General features: G+C 36.3%; 1 protein-coding gene across 1 annotated transcript; it reads left to right on the top strand.

The window, feature by feature from the left end:
- The first annotated feature begins 4495 nt into the window (after positions 1-4495).
- LOC105319249 (uncharacterized) lies at positions 4496-21969 on the top strand. The gene is made up of 21 exons (XM_034447586.2): positions 4496-4875; positions 5282-5428; positions 5802-5975; positions 6092-6175; positions 6267-6440; positions 7957-8059; positions 9666-9832; positions 9997-10185; positions 10529-10588; positions 10755-10994; positions 11095-11427; positions 11596-11742; positions 13625-13795; positions 14444-14527; positions 14679-14855; positions 14958-15060; positions 15167-15333; positions 15588-15770; positions 17508-17567; positions 17749-18006; positions 21721-21969. The coding sequence occupies exons 1-21, from the start codon at positions 4573-4575 to the stop codon at positions 21802-21804; spliced, it is 3408 nt and encodes a 1135-aa protein (XP_034303477.2). The 5' UTR covers positions 4496-4572; the 3' UTR covers positions 21805-21969.
- Positions 21970-23338: the final 1369 nt, after the last annotated feature.

Here is a 23338-nt window from a genome sequence, read left to right as displayed (position 1 = left end):
TGATCATTTTTGAAGCAACAATTAATCAACTAAAACAACAGTATTTTTTAATGTGAGCATGGAACAAAGTTAATGGTACGTAACCTTTAATTTTTTACCTTCTAAAGTAAAAATCAAGATGTACAAACATTCCGGCAAGCAATTAAATATTGTGTATAAAACAGACAAACACCACGTGCGTTTGTTGAATCGTAAACACGTTATAGACCATCATGCATTGCAACTCATTCACTGGATTGGAGAATCTGTTTGCCAAAAATACTGTCACGTGTTAAATAATGCTATCCATATAAGGTAGTGTACCTGACCTGTTAAATGCTTGTATAGTATATGGCCACAGATCTAAGACATCTAATTGAGACGGTGCTCGGTTTCATCCATAGCCTGGTCCAGGAAGACCAAGATCTTGTAATAGTTATACGTTGTGTCAATCTGTTTTGTTCTCCGAGGTCTGATTCTACGCAGACCCTTATCCCATAGTAACGTCAAACTAATAGTCTACCCCTACACGTTACACTGCCAGTAACATTTAAACTTTAATTATTCCAATGTATCCATGTTTGGAAACAGTAAGTGTTCATTCAGGATTTTATTTCAAATCTAAGGCGGTTGATGACTTTCAACCTCGTGAGGGAAATCTGAGGCAACTTTTTTTCTGACAAGATTCAATCAGCGGATTTTAATTTTCGCATTTTAATTTTGTAAATGTTAGTTTTTCTACAGGAGCGAATTTAATATGAAAAAACGGGGATTCGTTGCATGACCTATTCTTCGTTGTTACAGATTAAAATATAATTGAAAATATTTATTTTTTGTGTATGACTTTTTATCTACTCAAGGAAGCAAAATAATGCAGGCGTCATAAAATCATTAAATGTCCAACACAAGTCGAACATTGATACATGTAGCTTGTCTATTCGATATCTCGGCCCGTAATCCATAGCGCTCTGATTTATAGACAGTTCCGATCTGGCATCCTAGCTAGTGTTCTTCTGTACACGCATTATAAAAAAATCATGAAGCTGGATTTCACCTGTCATTATCAGCATTCCTGGGATTTTTACTGATCGTCATAATTACCAGGTGATCCTCTGGGGCAGCAGGCCTTCTCTTTTTAACTGAACAAAAATAACCCGTAGTCAATTAGCTTAAGTCGATTGGTACTCTCATGTATTCTTTGTATATTAAAAACATGTTCCATAAATTTAAATTTGCTTCGTTTTACCATATCTGCCAAATGTGTGTTTTTATTTTCATGAGTTTATCCTGATAGAGAGATTTTTAGATGGACGCTCAACCTAGAAATTAAAAGCTTAGAATGACCTTATTTGAAATTCACGTTAAATGTAGGAATTAGTAATACTTGTTTCTAAACGCAATTACGGCTTATAGGGAGGAGAGCGACGATCTATAAGGGTGTCAAGTTCTATATTTTTTTTTCTTAAAACCGACAATTTGAAATAGATTTTCATTTCACAGGTCCTGTTTCAAGATAGCATTATTATACCCTGTCACAGTGCAGCGATTTAAAGGAGTCCTCTACATTTGCAATATTTTGAAAACGTTTTCAGTGTATTGAGTTATCTTATAATGGTTATTTATTTGGAATCCGGGGCATTGGCTCTATTTAAATATAGAGGACAAAGACAGGTTAGAAAGATTAAGATCATAATAAACTGCCCTCTTTGTGAAAAAAATCACGATTCCAAATAATTACTTTTGTTGATTTTAGGGTTCGTATAAAATGCCTGATCCCTTTTGAGATTTTAAAAAATGCTGAGACTTTAGTCTGTAGAAATAACGTATAACCGCCTGTCACTCCTGCTAAGCATACCAATCATTATTGGCTTACATGAATCAAAGGATCGACTCTACTTAGCTTGTCAGTCAGTCGGTCTGTTCGTCCGTTCTTCAGTCAGTTTATCTGTAACCTGTTTACGTGTTCAACAATACTTTCTACAAAACTTCATTGTGAAATTGATTCAATTTTGATTTCAAATCAAGGGGCACGTCGCTTTCAAAGGACAGATGATTTAATCAAAGCATAAATCTTTTGTTTTAGTTGTCTAAAACTTTACCATACAATAATTCATATAAAATTTGGAACCGTGTGCCTGTAGCTGTAATGTGTATTCTTTAAGGGGGCCGTGATTATCCTCTTTCTTTGGTTTTATCACGCCTGTGTATTCTTTAAGGGAACGTCGTGGGTATCCATATTTTTAGTTTTATTACGCCTGTGATTCAATCTTTGATTGAGATTATTTAAATGACAGTTTGATAATCAAAGTTCCACAAGATTTTTGAATTCTAATTGACACACTTTTTTATTTATTCAGCAAAGATATAATTTTACGCAGGGTTAATATTTTACATAGTTTAAGCTCCATAGATAACGTAGCGTAAAATTGTGTCTATCTGGCTTTCTTAAAATCAAAGCCTATGAGGGGGTTCACAACACCTGCAATCCTTCAGTACCAAGACAGCCATGTTTGTATACCGCCAGTGCTGCTACAAACTTTTGTATCAATACATTACGTATAGATGAACAATATATCTCTCTAGAAAGAAAAAGTCGGATGGAGATTAAGAGTAGTGACAGTGGAAAAAAGAGAGAATCAAAGTACTGAAGTACTGACGGGAGTTGATCTTTTTTAACCGGGTTTTCCCAAGGAAAAATCCGGTTATTAAAATGGTGAAAATGGCGGGCGGGCGGCTGCCAAAAGGGTACCCTCATTGTATGGATAGCTCCTCCTACAGTTTTCAAAAGATAAGAAGTTGTTCTTTTGCAGATCAATTGTACATATATCAGAGGTGTGCATATTGCTAGGATTTTGATTTTAGATAATTTATCGAAAAAATACCAGCTTTTGAACTTAGTCATTTTTTGGCAAAATATTGCATATAGGGTACCCTCATTGTACGGATAACTCCTCCCACAGTTCTCAAGATAGGAAGTTGTTCTTTTGCAGATCAATTGTACATATATCAGAGGTGTGCATATTGCTAGGATTTTGATTTCTGATAATTTATCGAAAAAATACTAGCTTTTGAACTTAGTCATTTTTTGGCAAAATATTGCATATAGGGTACCCTCATTGTACGGATAACTCCTCCTAGAGTTCTCAAGATAGGAAGTTGTTCTTTTGCAGATCAATTGTACATATATTAGAGGTGTGCATATTGCTAGGATTTTGATTTCCGATAATTTATCGAAAAAATACCAGCTTTTGAACTAAGTCATTTTTTGGCAAAATATTGCATATAGGGTACCTTCATTGTACGGATATGTCCTCCTACAGTTCTCAAGATAGGAAGTTGTTCTTTTGCAGATCAATTGTACATATATCAGAGGTGTGCATATTGCTAGGACTTTGATTTTCGATAATTTATGAAAAAATACTAGCTTTTGAACTTAGTCATTTTTTGGCAAAATATTGCATATAGGGTACCCTCATTGTACGGATAACTCCTCCTAGAGTTCTCAAGATAGGAAGTTGTTCTTTTGCAGATCAATTGTACATATATCAGAGGTGTGCATATTGCTAGGATTTTGATTTCCGATAATTTATGAAAAAAATACTAGCTTTTGAACTTAGTCATTTTTTGGCAAAATGTTGTATATACATGTAGGGTACTCCATTTCACTGGATAAGGGTTGACATGGATTATGGATACAGTTTACATAAAAGAAAACCCGGTTTGCTGTCATATTGACAGCTTTAACTTGTTTTATTTTATTGATTATTACTTATTTTAAAATTAATGATATGTAATTTAGCATTGCAAGTATTTGAATACTCAGTAATTACGCACATTTTTTATTCTAATATTCAACTCTCGGACTTTTTCTACAAGAATTCCGAGCTATAGACGGACAACCCATAAGTATCGTGCTGTGTAATATTTAAAGATACTTGTATAAGGCACGCCGTCAAACTCTACGATGCATTGCTATATAGAATGTATCACTAATTGCATAACATATAATGTAAGTGTTTAGATATAAATCTTTCTGTTTTTATTATGTATGTATAACTTAATTAAAAAATAAAAGTTGGTTTATGTGTAAGATCGAAATCGGGGTTTATCATCATTATAATGAGCACTTTATATTTCACGTATATGTTGCGTAAACCATTGATTTACTTTGAGGGCGGTCAATCAGTATCAATGAGGAAAAATCAGTGCATATCGTATCTGCCTTTAAGATTGGAATGATGTAAATGTCCCATTCCGTTTATTAACCCAGGCAAAAGAGTTGATAAGCGAATACTTTGGTTGACTAGGAACATCCCCAATAACTGGACTTGTTTTGATGCAATAATGAATGATAAGATGTCTAAGTGCCCTACATAAAAATTATATTGATTAGGTGTTCATACATGTACTATAGTTGGTGTTTAACAAGGTACCTCGTCAAATGACTGTTTACATGTGATATAAATTTTATCTCAACCTTATAAAAATAACTATGCCTGTTAGTCAGATGACATCCCCACAGGTATTTCCCAAGAATCGAGTACCCTAACATATATAAGAGGCCGAGAAAAGAACCCGTAATCAGAATAAACGATGGTGGGGAAGTGGTCAGTCCTTGCCTCATACCTTTTGGCCGCAGGAACTATTAACTGCTTGCCGTCTCATTCTACCGGAGCAAGAAATGTTCCGACACCGAGCGAGGTCTTCCCACAGCACGCGCAGCTAGACGTGAATGGAAGCTTCCACCTGTACTGGAAAACCAACTCTACTCACATTACATTTGAGGCGCACGCGAGAACACGGGGATATGTGGGTTTTGGACTGTCTCCTAATGGAGACATGTACCCAGCTGACATCGTCACTGGCTGGGTAAAGCATGGACACGTCTATTTACAGGTAAGAAACATCCAAACATTTTTCATGAGTTGATGCAGAAATCTTTACCAGGGGGTTGGAGTGGGAAAAATATCCAAGATTGCTCGGGTAGGGGGGGGGGGGGGGGTGGTCTGAGACATTTTATGGGTAATTTGACCCCGTAAATTTGAGAAATTTCAATTTTCGGGGGTGGGGGTTCGGTCCGCCCCTTCCAGATCTGCGCGTAAATCTAATTAAGGTCACTGACCGCCGACTTTATTCACTCACCTGATTCCTCGAAATCCGGAGGGAAAGTTTTCAGGCCATACATAAAACATGTCAAATCTTCGATTGTTAATAACTCTAAAGATATTCCTTAAAATTAATCGTAGCACAAATTTTCAAACTGTGCAGCACATATACAAGATTAGGCTGGCTGTTGTTGTAGGACCGCCACTCCACCGGACACTTTGAGCCGACAGTGGACTCGTCTCAGGACTGGATCCTTCTCCACGGGGAGGAGAACGATTTCGGCACCGTCATCAAAACGATCCGGAAGTTAGACACGTGTGATGACGATGACGTCAAGATAACGGTGAAATATTATTGATAATACAATGAAACGTTTATATTGTGGTATACGCTTACTGAATGACTTTTTAAAACAATGTACTGTCATTTCAGATCATTTAAACTATGAAGTAGGTTTTCACTTGAGTAAAATCAGTATGATGAGGATTTATCTACGAAGTGAATATATCTATATTTGCACCATTACACATATTTTAATCAGCAGGATGGTGACCAATTTAGGAGTCACAAACAACATGCGATTATTCGTTTGGCATTGAAAGAAAATAAATCAATAATTAAAATTTGCTTCATGTTTAACATAAAATTAGTGCAGGAATAGATAATTCAAAGTAGAACATTATGTTGGTTTTTAAAACATTGTTTTCTTTCGATAGAACGACACCGTACGAGTTATCTTTTCCTACAGTGAGAACGAGCCCCATCACGAAAGAGGAAGTCTGGTGTATCATGGGACTCACAGAGGCGCCAAAAGTCTCATGCTGTTGTCCGAACCCCGGAAAGTCCCCCTTCCAAGTGACGTCATCACACGGGACCTTCTGAATGGAAGAGTACGAAGCATAATAAACGAGTAGTATCTTGTTTTATATCGCGGTATATGTACTACAAAACCATAATTTTTTTAATCCGTTGTTTTGATAAAGCGACGTTTTTTATTTTTTCTCAGTTTCTCGTGCCGGACAAAGACACTACATACAACTGTAAAGTATTCGACCTTTTGAACCTTGGGAAGAAGCACCACCTGATTAAAGTATGGATATATTACCATTTTACTGTCTCTAAGTAACAAGCTATGCTAGTACAATGTAAAGACGCACGTTGATGATCTCCCCTGATTTCAGTTTGAGCCAGTGATACAGAAAGAGAATGTGGGCATTGTTCATCACATACTGCTACATAAATGTTCCGGCATTGACCGGAAGTACATAGGAGTGGAGTTTGACTGTTATAACTCCCACAATCACCAGCTGAAAGCGTGTAGTAATGTGATAGTTTCCTGGGCAGTAGGAGGCGGGGTAAGTGATTGATTGACAGGTCTCTTATCTCATTACATACATGTATTATACAGCCATGTCACAGTTTTAGGTGGACGTTACAGAACAGGAAACTCATTCTAAAAAATACTAACTCAACTTAGAATAACTCATGAATACTCAATAATTCTCAAAAATACTAACTCAACTTAGAATGACTCATGAATACTCAATAATTCTCAAAAATAATAACTCAACTTAGAATAACTCATAAATACTCAATTATTAATTCTCAAAAATAATAACTCATCTTATAATAAATCAAGAACACTCATAATTCTCAAGAATACTAACTCAACCCATAATTACTCAAGAATACCCAATAAATATCAAGAATTATAACTCAACTCATAATATCTCAAGAATACTTAATAATTATCAAGAATGATAACTCAACTCATAAAAACTCAAGAAAACTCCATCATTCTTAAGAATAATAATAATAACTCAACCCATAATTACTCAAGAATACCCAGTAATTTTGAAGAATAATAACTCAACTCATAATTACTCAAGAAAATCCAGTTATTCTCAAGAATAATATCTGAACTCATAATCAAGAATACTCAATAAGTACAATTAAAGGGGATGGAAACTAAAAATAATTTTTACGATAAATTAATTAATTACCATCTGCTATAATTGTAAATCGTATTTATTTCCGTTAAAAACCCCGAAACAATGATTAAATTAAGAAAAATGATCGCTTGATTTAAATTTCCCGCCGCAATGGGAGCTGCCATTTAAATTAATTTTAATCTATGACGTCACACCATCAATTCCGGTTTGTTTTATCAACATAGCATCAGTATTATATCATGCTATTCGCTCGAAATGACAAGCACTGGAAAAAATTTAAACAAAATCGATTTGAGACTGTTCTTTTACCTTTGACTTTCTACTAAATTACAAACCAACGTTAAACGGAGCATGTTCGTTGAAATCTTAAAGCGGAGGTTAGTGTCGATGGAAACTTCGTGTACTTAATAAAATTTTCAGCAGATGCCAAGTATTTTATAAAATATGTGCCGTCGTTATTTTGACATGGTACATTTAATTCCGACTTAGGAGAACGTATTTTAAACATCACGATGACAATTACAACATACTTTTTACTTAGCGAAGAACTCGACTTGGAATAAAAAATTTACTCGAGGTCATTTTCAACTTTGAATGATAGCAACTGTCAGTTACTTGATAAAAATGCATATATTTAATATTTATGCATACATATATTTATTCATTAGATTGACGTGTGAACCTAAACATTATCAATTTTGTAAGGTGTAAGAAATCGATGTGAAAATAAAAAAATTATCAGTAAAGTTTTTCATGTTTTGAATTGCCCTTTTTTTTGTTTTTTGCCTGTCGAGATATTTTGGATGTGTCCGCCCTCTTTCAAAAACGATGTTACGTGACAATGAGAGAGCCAATTAACGGCAGTAGTGTTTTCATTTTAGAGTTTAACATTTTTGTGAACTAATGTTGGTCTTCTTAGGAGTTTTACTACCCCCCTGAGGCCGGTTTGCCCCTGGGGGAGAGTGGAGACAGCGACCTGTTGGTGATGGAGACGCATTATAACAACCCTAATCGGAGAAACGGTAAATTTATTCAAACAATAACAGCTAAGAACAAATGTGTAATATTTAGGTATCCAATCCATATTAGGACCAAATTATTTTAACCTTTAAAATCAATCATGTATTAAATAATCTTATATAAATACAAAGCATTTTAGAGTAGAAAAAAGGTTAACCGAGGGAAATTTTCAAAAACATCATTAAATAAGCAGTAATCAATTATGAAGTTTGCATTAAGCACAGTTTTTATAATGAAAAAGTAAATACTAAGAGTATCAACAAATGCTGTGGTGGAAACATGCATTAAATCATTAGGAATAAGAAACCTATTTAAAACAAATTTTACACCATGTAGATTTTTTTTTACATGAAAATTGAATTTTATAGATTTAAAGAAAAGGGGGGCAACTCCTCGATAACAGGAAAGAGTCACTTATTAGGACACATTCCACTCTTAAATACTGATACTTAAAAATGAAAAGTCTGTCCAATTATACTGAGTATCAAGCCAATATATATCTGTCATCCATCCCGATTCACTGAACATGGGCAATTATGGATCGGATACCCTAAAACACATTTACTTAATTATCTGAGTTGGCAATTTTATGAATATTGTAAAAAAAAAAACCCGAACAATTGTTGTACATATTGTAGATAACTCTTGATTATATTGTTGTAAATACTGTGGATAACTCTGGATTATTTTGTTGTATATATTGTGGATAACTCTGGAGTATATCATTATGCACCTCTTCGAAGAAGGGAGGGCATATTGCTTTGCTGCTGTCTGTCTGTCGGTCGGTCTGTCTGTCGGTCCACCAACAGTAGATATTGTGGATAACTCCGGATAATGTTGTTGTATATTTTGTGGATGAATTGATAACTCCAGATTATGTTGTTGTACCGGTATATATTGTAGATTACTCCAGATAATGTTGCTGTTGTGTTGTGGACAACTCTGGATTATGTTGTTGTACCGGTATATATTGTGGATTACTCCAGATAATGTTGCTGTTGTGTTGTGGACAACTCTGGATTATGTTGTTGTAGATATCGTGGATAACTCCGGATTATGTTGTTGTAGATACTGTGGATAACTCTGGATTATGTTGAAGCGAGGGGTTGTGTTAAAAATAGTTCGGACCGGAAGTATTTGATAAAGCATCACCCTTTTGATATAGCAAAGGTTTATCACACGGGTAATATACACCACACGTATGAGATAAATTGTGGATTACTCCGAATAATATCATTATGCACCCCTTCGAAGAAGGGAGGGCATAATGCTTTGCTGCTGTCTGTCTGTCGGTCGGTCTGTCGGTCGGTCCACCAACAGTAGATATTGTGGATAACTCCGGATAATGTTGTTGAAGATTTTGTGGATAAATTGATAACTCCAGATTATGTTGTTGTACCGGTATATATTGTGGATTACTCCAGATAATGTTGCTGTTGTGTTGTGGACAACTCTGGATTATGTTGTTGTAGATTTTGTTGATAAATCTGGATTATGTTGTTGTAGATATTGTGGATAACTCCAGATTATGTTGTTTTAGATATTGTGGATAACTCCTGATTCTGTTGTTGTAGATATTGTTGATAACTCTGGGTTATGTTGTTGTAGACATTGTAGATGACTCTGGTTTACGGCTGACATTGACCCCGACCCTCCGACAGCATGACGCCGGGGTTCTGACTACCGGAGTAGGTGTAAATGACCTCCAAATTGTACCTCCATTCGAAAAAGAATTCCTTTCTAGTGGATTTTGTACATCGGAATGCCTAAATAAGGTAACAAATAGCCAGTCTTTTCCATGCAGATATCTACCGACCATTAAGAAAAGGGGACATTGATTGTTAATAAAAAAAAATTGAAAATAATGAAGTTTTTAGTTAAACCAACACATGACACTTTTAATTGACAATCCTGTTATTTCCTGCTATATTTATCGAAGGGACTTGGCAATAATACGGGCGGAGTGAACATAATTGCTATTCTTGAGCATGGACATTTGTTGGCCAGGAAGATCCGGACCAGAATCATCCGGAACGGGACGGAGTTGGATCCGCTGGCCGTGGACAATAATTACGACTTTAACTTCCAGGAATTTAGAAACCCACCAAATGCAAGAAAGATAATGTCGGTAAGCATTTATAGTTAATATCCATGCTTTTCATTTGTTTTAACCAAGACTTTTGATATCTTTTTTTATATATATTATCTATGCACAGGTACATAACAATGGAGAGGGTGTTCTTACTACTCTACTGTACAAGTCTACTCTTTCATCTTTTTCACAAATCGACCTTTTTAACCTATATTTACATATATAACAGTGAACAAACCAGCATGTCCTTCCACGTTTCTTTAACAAAATTAGGATTGTTGAAGTCGTGTTAAGTGCGCGTTAAGTTATAGACAGACTGTTGATGTAACACTGAACACTCTGATTGTTGTTATAAAACTGAACATTCTGGTTGTTGCAGGGCGATGCTCTAGTGGTCGAGTGTACCTACGATTCCACTCAACGCTCGACGGTCACCTACGTGAGTACAACTGTTTGTGTTCATACCGTGACCGACTGATGTTTGCTTTTTAAAACACTTTTGCCGCTTTTCTGAAAGCCAAAAAAAAACCCCACCAGAAATCACTAGAAAACGAAAACATTTTCTCTTATATAAATCTAATTAAAGAGGATAATTTATATTGCAGGGAGGCTTCGCTACATCAGACGAGATGTGTCTTTCGTTCATCATATACTACCCTAAGATGGGTCTGGATTTGTGTGAGAGTGTTCCAATGTACAACAACGTTCCCAGGGCGCAGTCAAACGGCCATGCGGTGGCTTCACAGTTCAATTTTACATTGGAGTCAGATAGAAACAAATTTAAAATGCTAACCTCAACCACAAAGCACTGGGCGGGCTGTAACGGGGCTTCATTAACTCCACAGGTGATTTGCACAGCTTGGTTAACATTATACATGCACTCATCTCAAGGAGACATAATTAATATTGATTGACATTTAATTGTAGAGCGTTTTTATTTTATAGTACACGCATCAAGAGCTTCCCATGTTGATACCTCAAACTCCCTATGTAGAACCGCCATCCATGTGCCCATCGGTGACGCCACCAATGACGTCATCACATCCAAAAACGGCAGTGTGTGGGGCTCCATTGCCAACAGAACAATTTGATTTTCAAGAGAGCCTAGCTGCGGATGGCAAATATGTTCTCTTTTGGAACGTTAATAAAACACACATTATCTTTGAAGTCCACGTTGAGACAAAAGGCTATATCGGATTTGGAATGTCTCCAAACGGGAAAATGTACCCCGCTGACGTCGTTGTTGGATGGGTCAAAGACGGTGTTCCACATTTTCAGGTATTGTTCTATCCAAAAAGAAAGAATAGCGTAAAGATCTTCATTACATTGTAAAGCCCCTTAACCACAAACTCACCTTGACTTTAAAGACTTTGAGCTGATGTATTTGAAATCTGTGACGTTGGTACCGTGGTGCCAGTCTGATGCCTGATTATGTCCTTGTTTCAGGATAGACACACGGTTGGTCACTCTCAGCCAATCGTAGACGCCTCCCAGGACTGGCATCTCCTCTATGCCAGGGAGGATCACTGCAGAACAGTGCTGAAAATGGTCAGGAAACTGGACACGTGTGACGACGAGGACTTCAAAATCACGGTGTGTATATTAAACAAAGAAGATGGGTGGGTAAGGCGTGTAAAATGACCATACACGGTCCGACAGGCTACTGAAAAATTAAAGTATCAATAAATCTGACGGTTTTTTAAAAATTCATTTAAAACAATTTATATTTTAAGAATCATTTATTTTTAATCTATAGGAATGTTCAATACTTGGAATAAATTGACTCAAACAGGCGTATACGTATCAAATCCTGCAATACTGTCATTTTTTAGAACTTCAAGGCATTTTCTTTTATAGAGTGGGTCTGTGCTCCATATTTTTCTCAAAGTCTAATTAAGGTCTATTAGAAAACAAACCGATTTCAATCAACAAAAACGTGGAGAGGTGACCCACTATACATTAAAAATATCATTTTGTATCCCAACAATTGAACGTTTTGAAAAAATAATACAAGTCCGGTAGTTCGTGGCCAAAGTCACACATTATATTCAAAAAGCCCACTTTGTTGTGTCTGAAATGGTTTAGTGGTTAGAGTACCTGGCATAAGCTAACCTTATATATTTAGAGTTTTTAAGTTACGGGTTCGATGCCACTAAAATTTCCGACAATATTTTTTTTCTTATTTTTTGTTAAATGTATCAAAACTGATTATACATGTAGTTAGAAATTTTGCTTTTGCAAACTTGTATTATAATATATTTGAATAGATTTATTTGGGGAAAAATAAATTCAAAATTGTATTTCACTACTAAACCGAATGGGCATTTGCGCCATCTTATTCCCCTATCTTCTTATAACAAAATAAAGACATGCCATGCAATATTCATTTAACTAATGAAGACGAGTTTGCAGTCTTGTAATCCATTCAGAGAAGAGAACCATACCATCAGCATACATTAATGTATCACTTAATTTCACATTCACTGAACACAATGTCATGCTTTAACATTTTTATACATTAATTTGTTGGCATTCAACAGCTTTCCTTATATTCCCACTTGTGACAATTTAGAGTTTCGATCAATCGATCAAATCAAATGCCTTTCCGAAATATAAAAAAAACCCACAATATAAATGTTTTATCAACCATTAACCAACAACTAAAGATTAGAGATTATAAAACAAAGGCATCGAGATGCTTATTTATCATGATATGTTCAAATTATTTATCATGAAATATCTAATTCAAAATATAACTGATTTGAAGAAGCACTTTGTTCTCAAGTTATGACTGAGCGATAGTCGAGTGCTTGAATACTCATTGACATCCCTAAAAACAATTATTGAAAAAACGAAGTGTCCAACTATCAGACTGTATGAAACTGTATGAAACACTAAAACTTATAAAAAAAAATATAACCATATTTCTTGGGTGTAAAACCTTGTGCTACATGAACAAGAGGTTCTCCATGATGCTTACAAAAATGTGGTCATGATTTTGCCCCCCAAAATTTTTCTGTTGTCTTTGTCATTTTTCATATTAGACATTTCTAATAGTCGACTAAAATTTGAGTTGCAGTCGTCAAGTTATAATTATAAGCAAGCTCACAATTCTTTGTTGCCAAGTTTAACCTAATATAAATGTTACAATAAACTCTTAATTTATGTTCAAAATTGGTTGGCAGATAGAAAACTCAGCTTATAGAAAATCGGCAACCGGTATATTGAACCAAAGTAAATAAAATTTATTCCCATAAAAAAAATAGTGAGGTTTGTATTTCGCTTGGAACTCTGCGACAGACACTCAATTTCCCGTTGATCATTAGAAATGCATTATTAAATCAGTGTAAGTAATATAAAAATAAAATTTGACCAAAATCTGGACCAAACCTCTTCAATACTAACATTAGACTTGCTCACATACAATTGTACATCCACATAGATGCATCTATCTTTTGTTGCTTACTTTCCTCAGGACGACACCGTAAAGATCATTTACTCCTTCCACCCCCACGACCCCAGTAGTGAGGACAGCATCCCGTACCACGGGACACACCGGGGGATTCGGAGTCTGCTACTGCTCTCTAAACTCTCCCCACCGCCCCTGGAAAGCGACGCTATAACCATCGACTGGAGAAATGAAAACGTAAGACATATAGAGAATAAGACATGCCTGGGTTTTTTTAAATTAATAAGAACTTTTGGCATGCTTTGGAAAATGAATCATCCGAATCAATATCGTTAATATAATCCTTGAAATACATCAATATTCGTAAATAAACCTGATTTTGCTTTTACAATATTAAAAGTTTATATTACCGGTACACATCTTGCATTAGAAACAATTGTAATTGACCACAGTCTGCCTTATGGACACTTACAAGAACACTCCGCGGGCAAATCTAAATCATGTTCTAGATATCTCGTTATTCCGGGTGCATCTTGTATGAAAAATTGACAACGTTGTTTTCTTAACTTCTCAGTTTAGAGATATAATTAGATCGATAATAATATCTTTGAAATATATACCTGTACTACCTAAGTTTAACAATTATTTTCTTGTATCTTGACACTAGTGTAAAAAGAAAACTCAGATCATCTAAACAATGAAAAACATTGATCTTACCAACAACTACAGAAAAACTATTTGTTTCTTCAAAGCTGGTTCTTAAATCTTAGTTACGTGTATGACGATCGATTACTTCCGTAACTAGATATGCTACTAGGAAAAAAGGCCGAGTGAGTTCGAATTTGTCTTGTATTATGTGGTTTTTGAGACATCATCCCCTTTCAGTATCACGTTCCTGCCAATGACACAACATACAGCTGTCGAGTCTTTGACTTCTCTTCTCTCCAAAAGAAACACCACCTAATCAAGGTAGTTATTATTATCCAATCAGCACATTGATCTATAACAGTTGAATATTAAATTGCTTGTAATTTAAGTAATTATCAGCAGCTAGTTGGTGTAATTCTTTGGTATCATCATGATTTTCAAACATTGTATTTAGTACCGACATTGTCTCTAGTTCGAGGTACAAGTTCAGAAAGGCCATGAAGTTTTAGTACATCACCTGGTGGTGTACAAATGTCCCGGAATCAACAGGAACCTGGTCAACTCCCCCAACTACATTTGTAACGCAGATTCAGACAAAACCAAGCAACCGTGTGGCAAAATAGTGGCGATATGGGCGGTAGGGGGAGAGGTCAGTATCTGATGCGGATCAATGTGTTTTTATTTCAAAAAACGGCATAATGTTTACTTGGCAGAGCTAGCGTCAAAGTAATCCTCGTTAAATCTTCTATAGGCGTTCTACTTCCCCACGGAGGCAGGACTTCCGGTGGCTGAGCCTGGCGACACTGAACTCTACATCATGGAGACCCATTACAACAACCCAGACCTCAAGAGTGGTCAGAACCACAGATTATTCAATTAATTCATTTTTACTATAGAGTTTCAGTCTTTAACTCCAAAGTATGCATTTCATCATGTTTTTTTTCTCGCTGCCATGTGTAGGTATGGTGGACAACTCTGGCATTCGATTCACGGTTACGCCCACTTTACGACTACATGATGCGGGGATCCTTGATGTTACAGCCCCTGTGGATACAAACCTGGTCATTCCGCCACATCAGTCCAACTTTGTATCTAGTGTGTATTGCAATGAGTCCACCGTGACTGAGGTGTGTTTATATTATATACAAACTTTTCTCTTGATAAAAATATAAAGTTACCAGATTTGTGCCGTAGATTTTCTTTTGTATGAAAAAACAAATGGTCAAAAATGTGAAATTTATCATTAAACCACAACCACGCCATAGATGTGCAAAATCGACAGAGACATTAGATCTGTATTAATTCAAACACAATTATAAAAATGTCCATTACATTTCATTGAAATGATCAACCAATCCTTTATAAGACTCTTCCTCTTTAGTTTCTCCAAGAGTACCCTAATGGCGTCAATGTTTTCGGAGTACAGCAGCACGCTCATCTTCTCGGTAAGGCAATTAAAACAAGAGTCATCCATAAGGGAGTGGAACAAAAACCTCTAGCAGACGATAAATACTACGATTTCAACTATCAGGACTTTCGCCGAGCAAACAGAACTTTGAGAGCCGTAAGTATCTCCATTTGACTGAAGTTTTTATTTTATGATCATATTTCCTTGTTTAAATCTTACAAAGCAAGGAATGACAACATAAAGAGTATAAACTTTAAAAAAAAAAGCTGTATAAGGAGGCTTTTTAACAAGCCATGTCAAATATTCGTTTATTCTTGGTGTACTAAGCTGAATCATTGGGTGTAAATAGGACTTGACTGTATTATTGAGTATAATTATTGGACTTAGTTTATCATTTGGTATATAGAGCTTAGTTGTAGCTTTGAGTATATTGGACTATTGTGTGATTAAATTAAATCAAGTGGGTCTAGTAAAACATCGCTGTATCTTTGGGTGTATTGGACTTTTCTGTATTTTTTAATCATGTTACACTTACCTGCACTGTGTGATTAAGTTAGATCAAGTGGTAGTGTTGGGTGTCGTAAGACTTTGCTGTGTCATTTAGTTCAGTATGACTTAGATGTATCACTGTTTCTAAATAGACCTAGCTGTATCGTTTGTTCTAGTTAAACAAGTCTGTAATGTTGGGTCTCGTAATATATACCTATCAGTGATTCTAGTTAAAGAACGTAGGGGAATAACACGATGCATAAAAACCTCTTCAGTACATTTGAATAAACCCACAATTTTTTTCTTACCAATATTACTTTTCTTACATTTAATAAACATATGTAATCATTTGCTTTCAGTTTTGCTAAAACCTTCAAAAGTTTAATTCAAATTGATTGATATTAAGACATCAAAATATGTATTTGCTTATTGAGGAACAAAATGAAATGAAATCGGATGTTCAGACGATAGATTTTTAAAGAGTGTGTTACGTCCCTTTTTTAAGAACGTATACTGATGAAACATGTAAATGTCTATCTTTTATCTATTAAATGTATGGTACCAAGACCCACTCTATGGTAAAATGAAGGTTTCTTCCTTCAATTTTCAAGATTTAATTGCCAAGACCGATTTATGTTGCGCAATACTAAATTGAGTTTGTCATTTAAATAGTTTCTAACATGTGATTCCGTTGTGTAGCGGTTAGCGAGGAGTTATTGAAACATGTTGAAGTAGGTATTTGGTTATAATGAATCGTGTTGTAAACATTTTTATATCTTTTTTTACTATGTTTGAATTCGAAAAACTCATTTTGATGTAAATGAATTTAAAACTGCGTTATTATGAATGAAACACATGCATTATCATTTTATAGATTTTTGATTTACTGCTGAATTAGTTATCTTTAACAGTATCTTTAAAAATCACATGGTTCTTTGTTGAAGTGGGGCAAATTATGGACTATAAGAGAAAAGATTAGAATTCCTTATTCTATGTACACGCACATGATAAATTCTGTAAGGATATGTAAGAATAGCCCAGTAATAAAAACATTTGAAGTTAATACACATTTATGCGTGATTGTCAGTTGTAACATACAAGTGATAGGGCTGTGTCCACTTGTGGTCATATGTCTCGGCTTATTCCTCCAGGTTCTTTAGTTTTATTGTAATCGCAACTAAGTTTAGCTGTACCGTTGGGTCTAGTTTGACATGGCTGGTATGAGTTAGTTAACTGTGTCAAAGGATCAATGTAGGCTTATCTGCATCGTAGGTCCAGATAGGCTTAGCTGTATTGTTGATATGACTTAGACTTTGGTGTATCGTAGGGTGTAAACAGGGTTAATGGGTCAATCAATTAATACAGGAAAACCATTATCATTGTTTCTTTTTTATTTTAATTCAGGGAGACAGTTTGATATTAGAGTGTACATATGATTCAACAGGACGAACTAATGTCACATACGTAAGTTACATTGTTGTATTGGCGACATGCATTTGTAAGTACAACCATGGTGTTATAAAAACCAGAAACTACTCGTTTCAAACAACAGCAATTATAAGGTTGATCATTTCGAAGTTGATATGCTTTCATGTAAATTACAGATTATTTATATCTGAAATTACGCCACTTTTCTACTGTCTAGGGCGGATATTCTACTCAGGAGGAGATGTGTGTTGTGTTTATTTTCCACTACCCCCGGACGCGGCTGTTTAACTGTCAGAGTAAGCCCCTGTATAAAAGGTTTCACACAGGGCCCGTGGTCGGATGGTGGAGCTATCTGGCCCCCCTGACCAGCACGTTTGACGCCATGGACTGGACAAACGCCAGCGTGATCCGGGAGTTTAAAGACAGCCTGGAGAACGACCAGTATTTCTACGTCTACGGCCATGACAGTAACCAGGTAGGTCGCCAGCCTCATCCCACTCCAAGAACAGCTTCGTCACCAGCCTCATCCCGCCCCCAAAACAGCTAAGTCGCCAGCCTTATTCTACCCCAAAAACAGCAAGGTCGCCAGTGTCATCCCAACCCAGGGACAGCTAAGTCGCCAACCTCATCCCACACCAACACAGCTAGGTCGCCAGCCTGTTCCCACCCCAAGGAGGGCATTGTCGCCAGCGTCATCCCACCCCAAAAACAGCTAGGTCGCCAGCCTCATCCCACCCCATGGACAGCTAAGTCGCCAGCCTTATCCCACCCCAAGGACAGCTAGGTCACCACCCTCATCCCGCCCCAAAGACGGGTAGGTCGCCAGCCTCATCCCGCCCCAAAAACAGCTAGGCGCTAGCGTCATCCCACTCCAAGGACAGCTAGGTCGTCAACCTCATCCCACCCCAAAAACAGCTAGGTCGCCACCCTCATCCCACCCCAAGGAGGGCTTTGTCGCCAGCCTCATCCCACCCCAAAAACAGCTAAGTCGCCAGCCTCATCCCACCCCATGGACTGCTAGGTCGCCAGCCTCATCCCACCCCAAGGACAGCTAGGTCGCCAGCCTAATCCCGCCCAAAGGACGGCTAGGTCGCCAGCCTCATCCCGCCCCAAGGACAGCTAGTACGCTAGCCTGATCCCGCCCCAAAACCAACTTGGTCGCCAACTTCATCCCACCCCAAGGAGGGCTTTGTCGCCAGCCTCATCCCACTCCAAAAACAGCTAGGTCGCCAGCGTCATCCCAACCCAGGGACAGCTAGGTCGCCAACCTCATCCCACCCCAAAAACAGCTAGGTCGCCAGCCTCATCCCACCCCAAGGAGGGCTTTGTCGCCAGCCTCATCCCATCCCAAAAACAGTTAGGTCGCCAGCCTCATCCCACCCCAAAAACAGCTAGGTCGCCAGCCTCATACCACCCCAAGGACGGCTAGGTCGCCAGCTTATCCCACCCCAAGGACAGCTAGGACGCCAGCCTCATCCCGCCCCAAAGGTGATATTTTCACCTTTGACGGTGGTTTTAGCTTGATTTGATTTTCGTTTCGTTTTCATAAACTACGGTTTATAATTTAGGGGAACTATCGCCTGTATTTTGTAATTTTTACATATCAATCAAATATAGACAAGACAGCTGACTGTTACTTGGGGAAAATAAGATACATTAACAGGTACGGTACTTTAACAACTGAAATACAAATTCTAATGGTAATACGGTTTGGACTTGGCGTAATAGCTTATTACTGCAATGTGTTTTAGGCTAGTTGTAAGTATTTCCTCGTCTATTCAATCAAAACGGAGATTAATATTGCTGATGGAAATACTAAGTGTGTGTACATGTAGCAGAAACATAAATAATTGTTAGCTCACCTGAGGTGAAATATACAGAGAAACATCTTGTCAAAAATCAATCGGCCAGAAAAGCTGTAACTTGTGTGGAAGCATCCTCAAGTAGTGTAGATTCAAGCTTGTCCGTCCAAACTTTGATCCCCGGGGTACGGTGGGGCTCCAATGGGGGATCAAATTTTTAGATACAAATGTATAGAGAAAAATCATTAAAATCTTCTTTGCAAAAACCAGTTAGCCAGAAAAGCTTGAACTGTGGAAGCATCTTCAGGTAGTGTAGATTCAATTTTTTTCAAATCACGATCCCCGGGGGTAAGGTGGGGCCACAATGGGGGGTCGAAATTTTTACATAGGAACACATACAGAAAAATCTTCTCAACAAAAACCAGTAGGCTAGAAAAGCTGTAACTTGTTTGGAAGCATACTCAGGTAGTGTAGATTCAAATTTGTTCAAACCATGATCCCCGGGGTAGGCTGTGGCCACAGTGGGTGGTTCGAATTTTACATAGGAATAGCGAAAAATCTTTTAAAAAATTTCTTCTCAAAAACCAATTGGCCAGAAAAGCTGTTACTTGTGTGGAAGCATCCTCAGGTAGTGTTGATTCTATCTAGGTTTTTCAAACCATGATTACAGGGGTTAGGGTGGGGCCACCATGGGGGGTCAAATTATGGTTGTGCATGTAATTCGGTATTATCTCTACGCAATACATGTAGTTGATTAATGCAACATGTTCTATTATTTCAATCTAAACGGAGATTATTCTCGCTGCTAGAAATATATAACTAATATATATATATATATATATATATATATATATATATATATATATATATATATATATATATATATATATATAGAATGAAAAATAGATTGAGTTTTCTCTTTGTTTTAGTGCTGTTTTCTCTTGTTTTAATTGTTTACAAATTCCTATAATTTTACTAACCTGAGAGTCAAGCCTCGAGTTATAAGCAAGATACAGAGCTTTGCGCACAATGCTACTATACGTTTGTACACAAAGCTGAGGTCATGCTTTAGTTTGTTTATATTGGAAATGCAGCTATGCTGACTAGGAAATACCAAGTTTAAAATTCTTAAGTTAAGTGTAATTAACTCATGTGAACAAAAACATGACTCAAACCAAGCTATGAATCTTGCTTATGATTCTACGATTGACACTGAAATTTTGGTTGATCAATAGAAATGTCTTGCTACAAGGATGATATGCTGTAATTACTTTCTGTTGCCCTTTTTTCAACGATGAATTGCATAAAATCCTCACAAATTTTTGATAGTTTTTCGAACACAAGTAAATGAAAACAATGCCTATTAAACAGTTTCCATAGGCCTGACACATTATTATTATGAGGATAAAATCGGTGTTCTTAAAAAATTATTGCAATGGAAAATCATCTTTGTTTGTACACATTTGTTGTTTTTTAATAAAGATGAAAATAATGGAAGGGTACAATAGAGCGACATGCCTGCCAATACATTAAATTGAATTATAGCTCTTTAACATATGTGACAACATTTTCAGTTAAGTTTGTTTTCTTCAATCAAGTAAGGATATGAAAGGTCATACGAAATGAATTCATGCCTGGTAAATGACAATCGTCTATAATGGAGAAGGCCAATTAAATTTTTCAATGTTTTTAATTTGAGGAATTGAGCGCATTCATTCTGGTGCATTGAGGTACGCTTTTCTTCTTTCACGTATAGATTTTTTTTTAAAATACAATAACTAGCAAGTAGTGGAGGGAGAAAATGTACTTTTATGCTCTCATGTATTTTAATCGTTTTATAAAGTGTTGGGGAACTGGAAGTTAACCGTGAACACCAACTGAAAATTTAGTTATTTATATTTCATATGATCTTTTTTTCGGTAAAAATGGTATTCATGAAGGTAAATATGTCAAAGATTAAGCATATGCAAAAATAAGTTAAAATTCGGATATTCATTTTTGGTTTATCTACCGAGGGGCCACATGGCACAATATCCTTTGAACGCCCATTTAAAGCCAGTGTTGCTCAGGTGAGCGATGTGGCCCATTAGGCCTCTTGGTTGTTTTTTTCTATCAACCGTTGGACACCAATCATTTCACTCATGTCAACATCATAAAATCGTTTAAAACTCACGAATCCTGCACAAAGAAGTCAAAAGGCCGGGAGCGAGAACTTGGTGAATTGTAAATTGTATACACTAAACACTATATCAGAGTATCAGTTATTATTTTGCATCCAAATAATTTCTCTAAGTAAATATTGATATTCTTGTATTTTATTTTAAGTTTATTCTCAGTTCATTGACATATCGTAACGAAGCGTTGACTATATGTATTGTTTGTTTCAGTATAACTATACGATGATGGATCCAAAGTCTATGTACCCCAATGTACCGTACACTGAGTCCCCCAACACTCAATGCGGAGTCTGAATTCAACAGAAAGTCTGACAGATATAGAGAGAGAAAAGTACACAGAGCTATCCCGGCCTATTGATTTTCTCAGTTTTTTACTGATGCATAGGTTTGAATCATATCGATGTAGATTTAATATTGAATTGAAATAATGATGGAATAAATAAAGTTTGAAACAAAATGTCAGTGTGTTTGTTTTCGTCTGGGTGAACATTTAATATAAATTTTACCTTAAACGGTTAACATTTGGTATCTATATTCAGCATTGAGAAAATACACATATGTGACGGATTATAAAGGTAAGCAGATGGTTAGCCAAAGGAGTGAAAGATTTGCGAGCAAAATGAGGGAAAGAGAGGATTCTGGTGTACAGACTGTGAACAAAAGTATCGGAACGATTAACGACGTCGCGCAGTTTATGGAATTTACTCCCGTTTGATTCGATACCGAAAATGGCCGTATTATATAAAAGCCAAAAAAAAATAAATTACACCCGTTTTAAAGAGGAGACAATTTTGCACCTTTCTATCTAAAGTAAAGCTTATTTGTAAAAACGTACCTTAATATTTTGTGATATAACCCTTGGCTCTCCGTACTGCAGCGATTCTTGAAGGGAGGGATCGATACACATTTTGAATGGTCTCACAATTAAAACGGGTCCAAATCGAAAATATTTTTTCATACAATTGTTCCACATGTTTTATTTCATACACAGACTGCTCAATTTTTTGTTTTATCTTTAACCATAAATTTTCAATAATGTTTATATCTGGGCTCTGCGCCGGCCACTACATCGTATTGGTATGGTTGTCTTCCATGAAAGTTTTAGCGACGATAATTCTGATTCTTTAGAAAACGCCACAGTCTTTTTAAATACAATTCTGTTTTCATTGTTGTTGAAATTATCCGTAACATCAGCCAATGGAGTTTTCCTGTTAGCTTTAACTTGTCGTAAAATTTTTCTTCCGTCACGATCTCTCAGACTTTTCTTTCGACCTGTTTTGGGGGCTGTTTAACAGTTCCTCGTTTACAATAATTTCTGTAAACTCGGCGCACAGTTGTTTTCGACATATTCACCATATCTGCAACTTTCTGAAAAGAATTTCCCTTCTGAACCAATGCTACAACTGATTCTTTAACACCATCCGATGCATATTTAGGATTTGCAGCCGTGTTGTTTGTGGATGAATTTACTTACTATTTAATTGCAGACGACAAAATCTAACGTAGCTGATATAAACTAGAAGACGTCATCATTTTAAAAATATCCGAGCCGAGTTGTACCATCAAATCGTGTCTACACCGAAAACGCCCGCGGTAAATAACGCAAACATTTGAATTTTTTGTCAAACGTAACGTGTCCACAGTCTGTATATCAGTCATTTTAACAACTTAATTTTTTTGTTAAAGAGTTCTTTCTTCAAACAATTGTTTTTAATTTTAGAAAATATTTTTGTGAATTCTAATAAAAGTCAAACTTACTTAATGATTTTTTTTGTTTTCATTTCAAAACTTTATAACATTTAAATTTAGTAAGAATTTCAAAGCAGAA

This window comes from Magallana gigas, chromosome 2 (assembly GCF_963853765.1).
Source record: "Magallana gigas chromosome 2, xbMagGiga1.1, whole genome shotgun sequence".
NCBI lineage: Eukaryota > Metazoa > Mollusca > Bivalvia > Ostreida > Ostreidae > Magallana > Magallana gigas.
Note: the sequence above shows the minus strand (reverse complement) of the source record. Positions and strands in the feature narration are given on the sequence as shown.

Excerpts from the sequence above, each read along its gene's own strand:
- LOC105319249 (XM_034447586.2), top strand. The coding sequence starts at position 4,573 with ATGGTGGGGAAGTGGTCAGTCCTTGCCTCATACCTTTTGGCCGCAGGA. Across the intron at positions 11,743-13,624 it reads ACGAGGACTTCAAAATCACG|GACGACACCGTAAAGATCAT; the intron begins GTGTGTATATTA and ends TACTTTCCTCAG. Across the intron at positions 15,771-17,507 it reads CAAACAGAACTTTGAGAGCC|GGAGACAGTTTGATATTAGA; the intron begins GTAAGTATCTCC and ends ATTTTAATTCAG.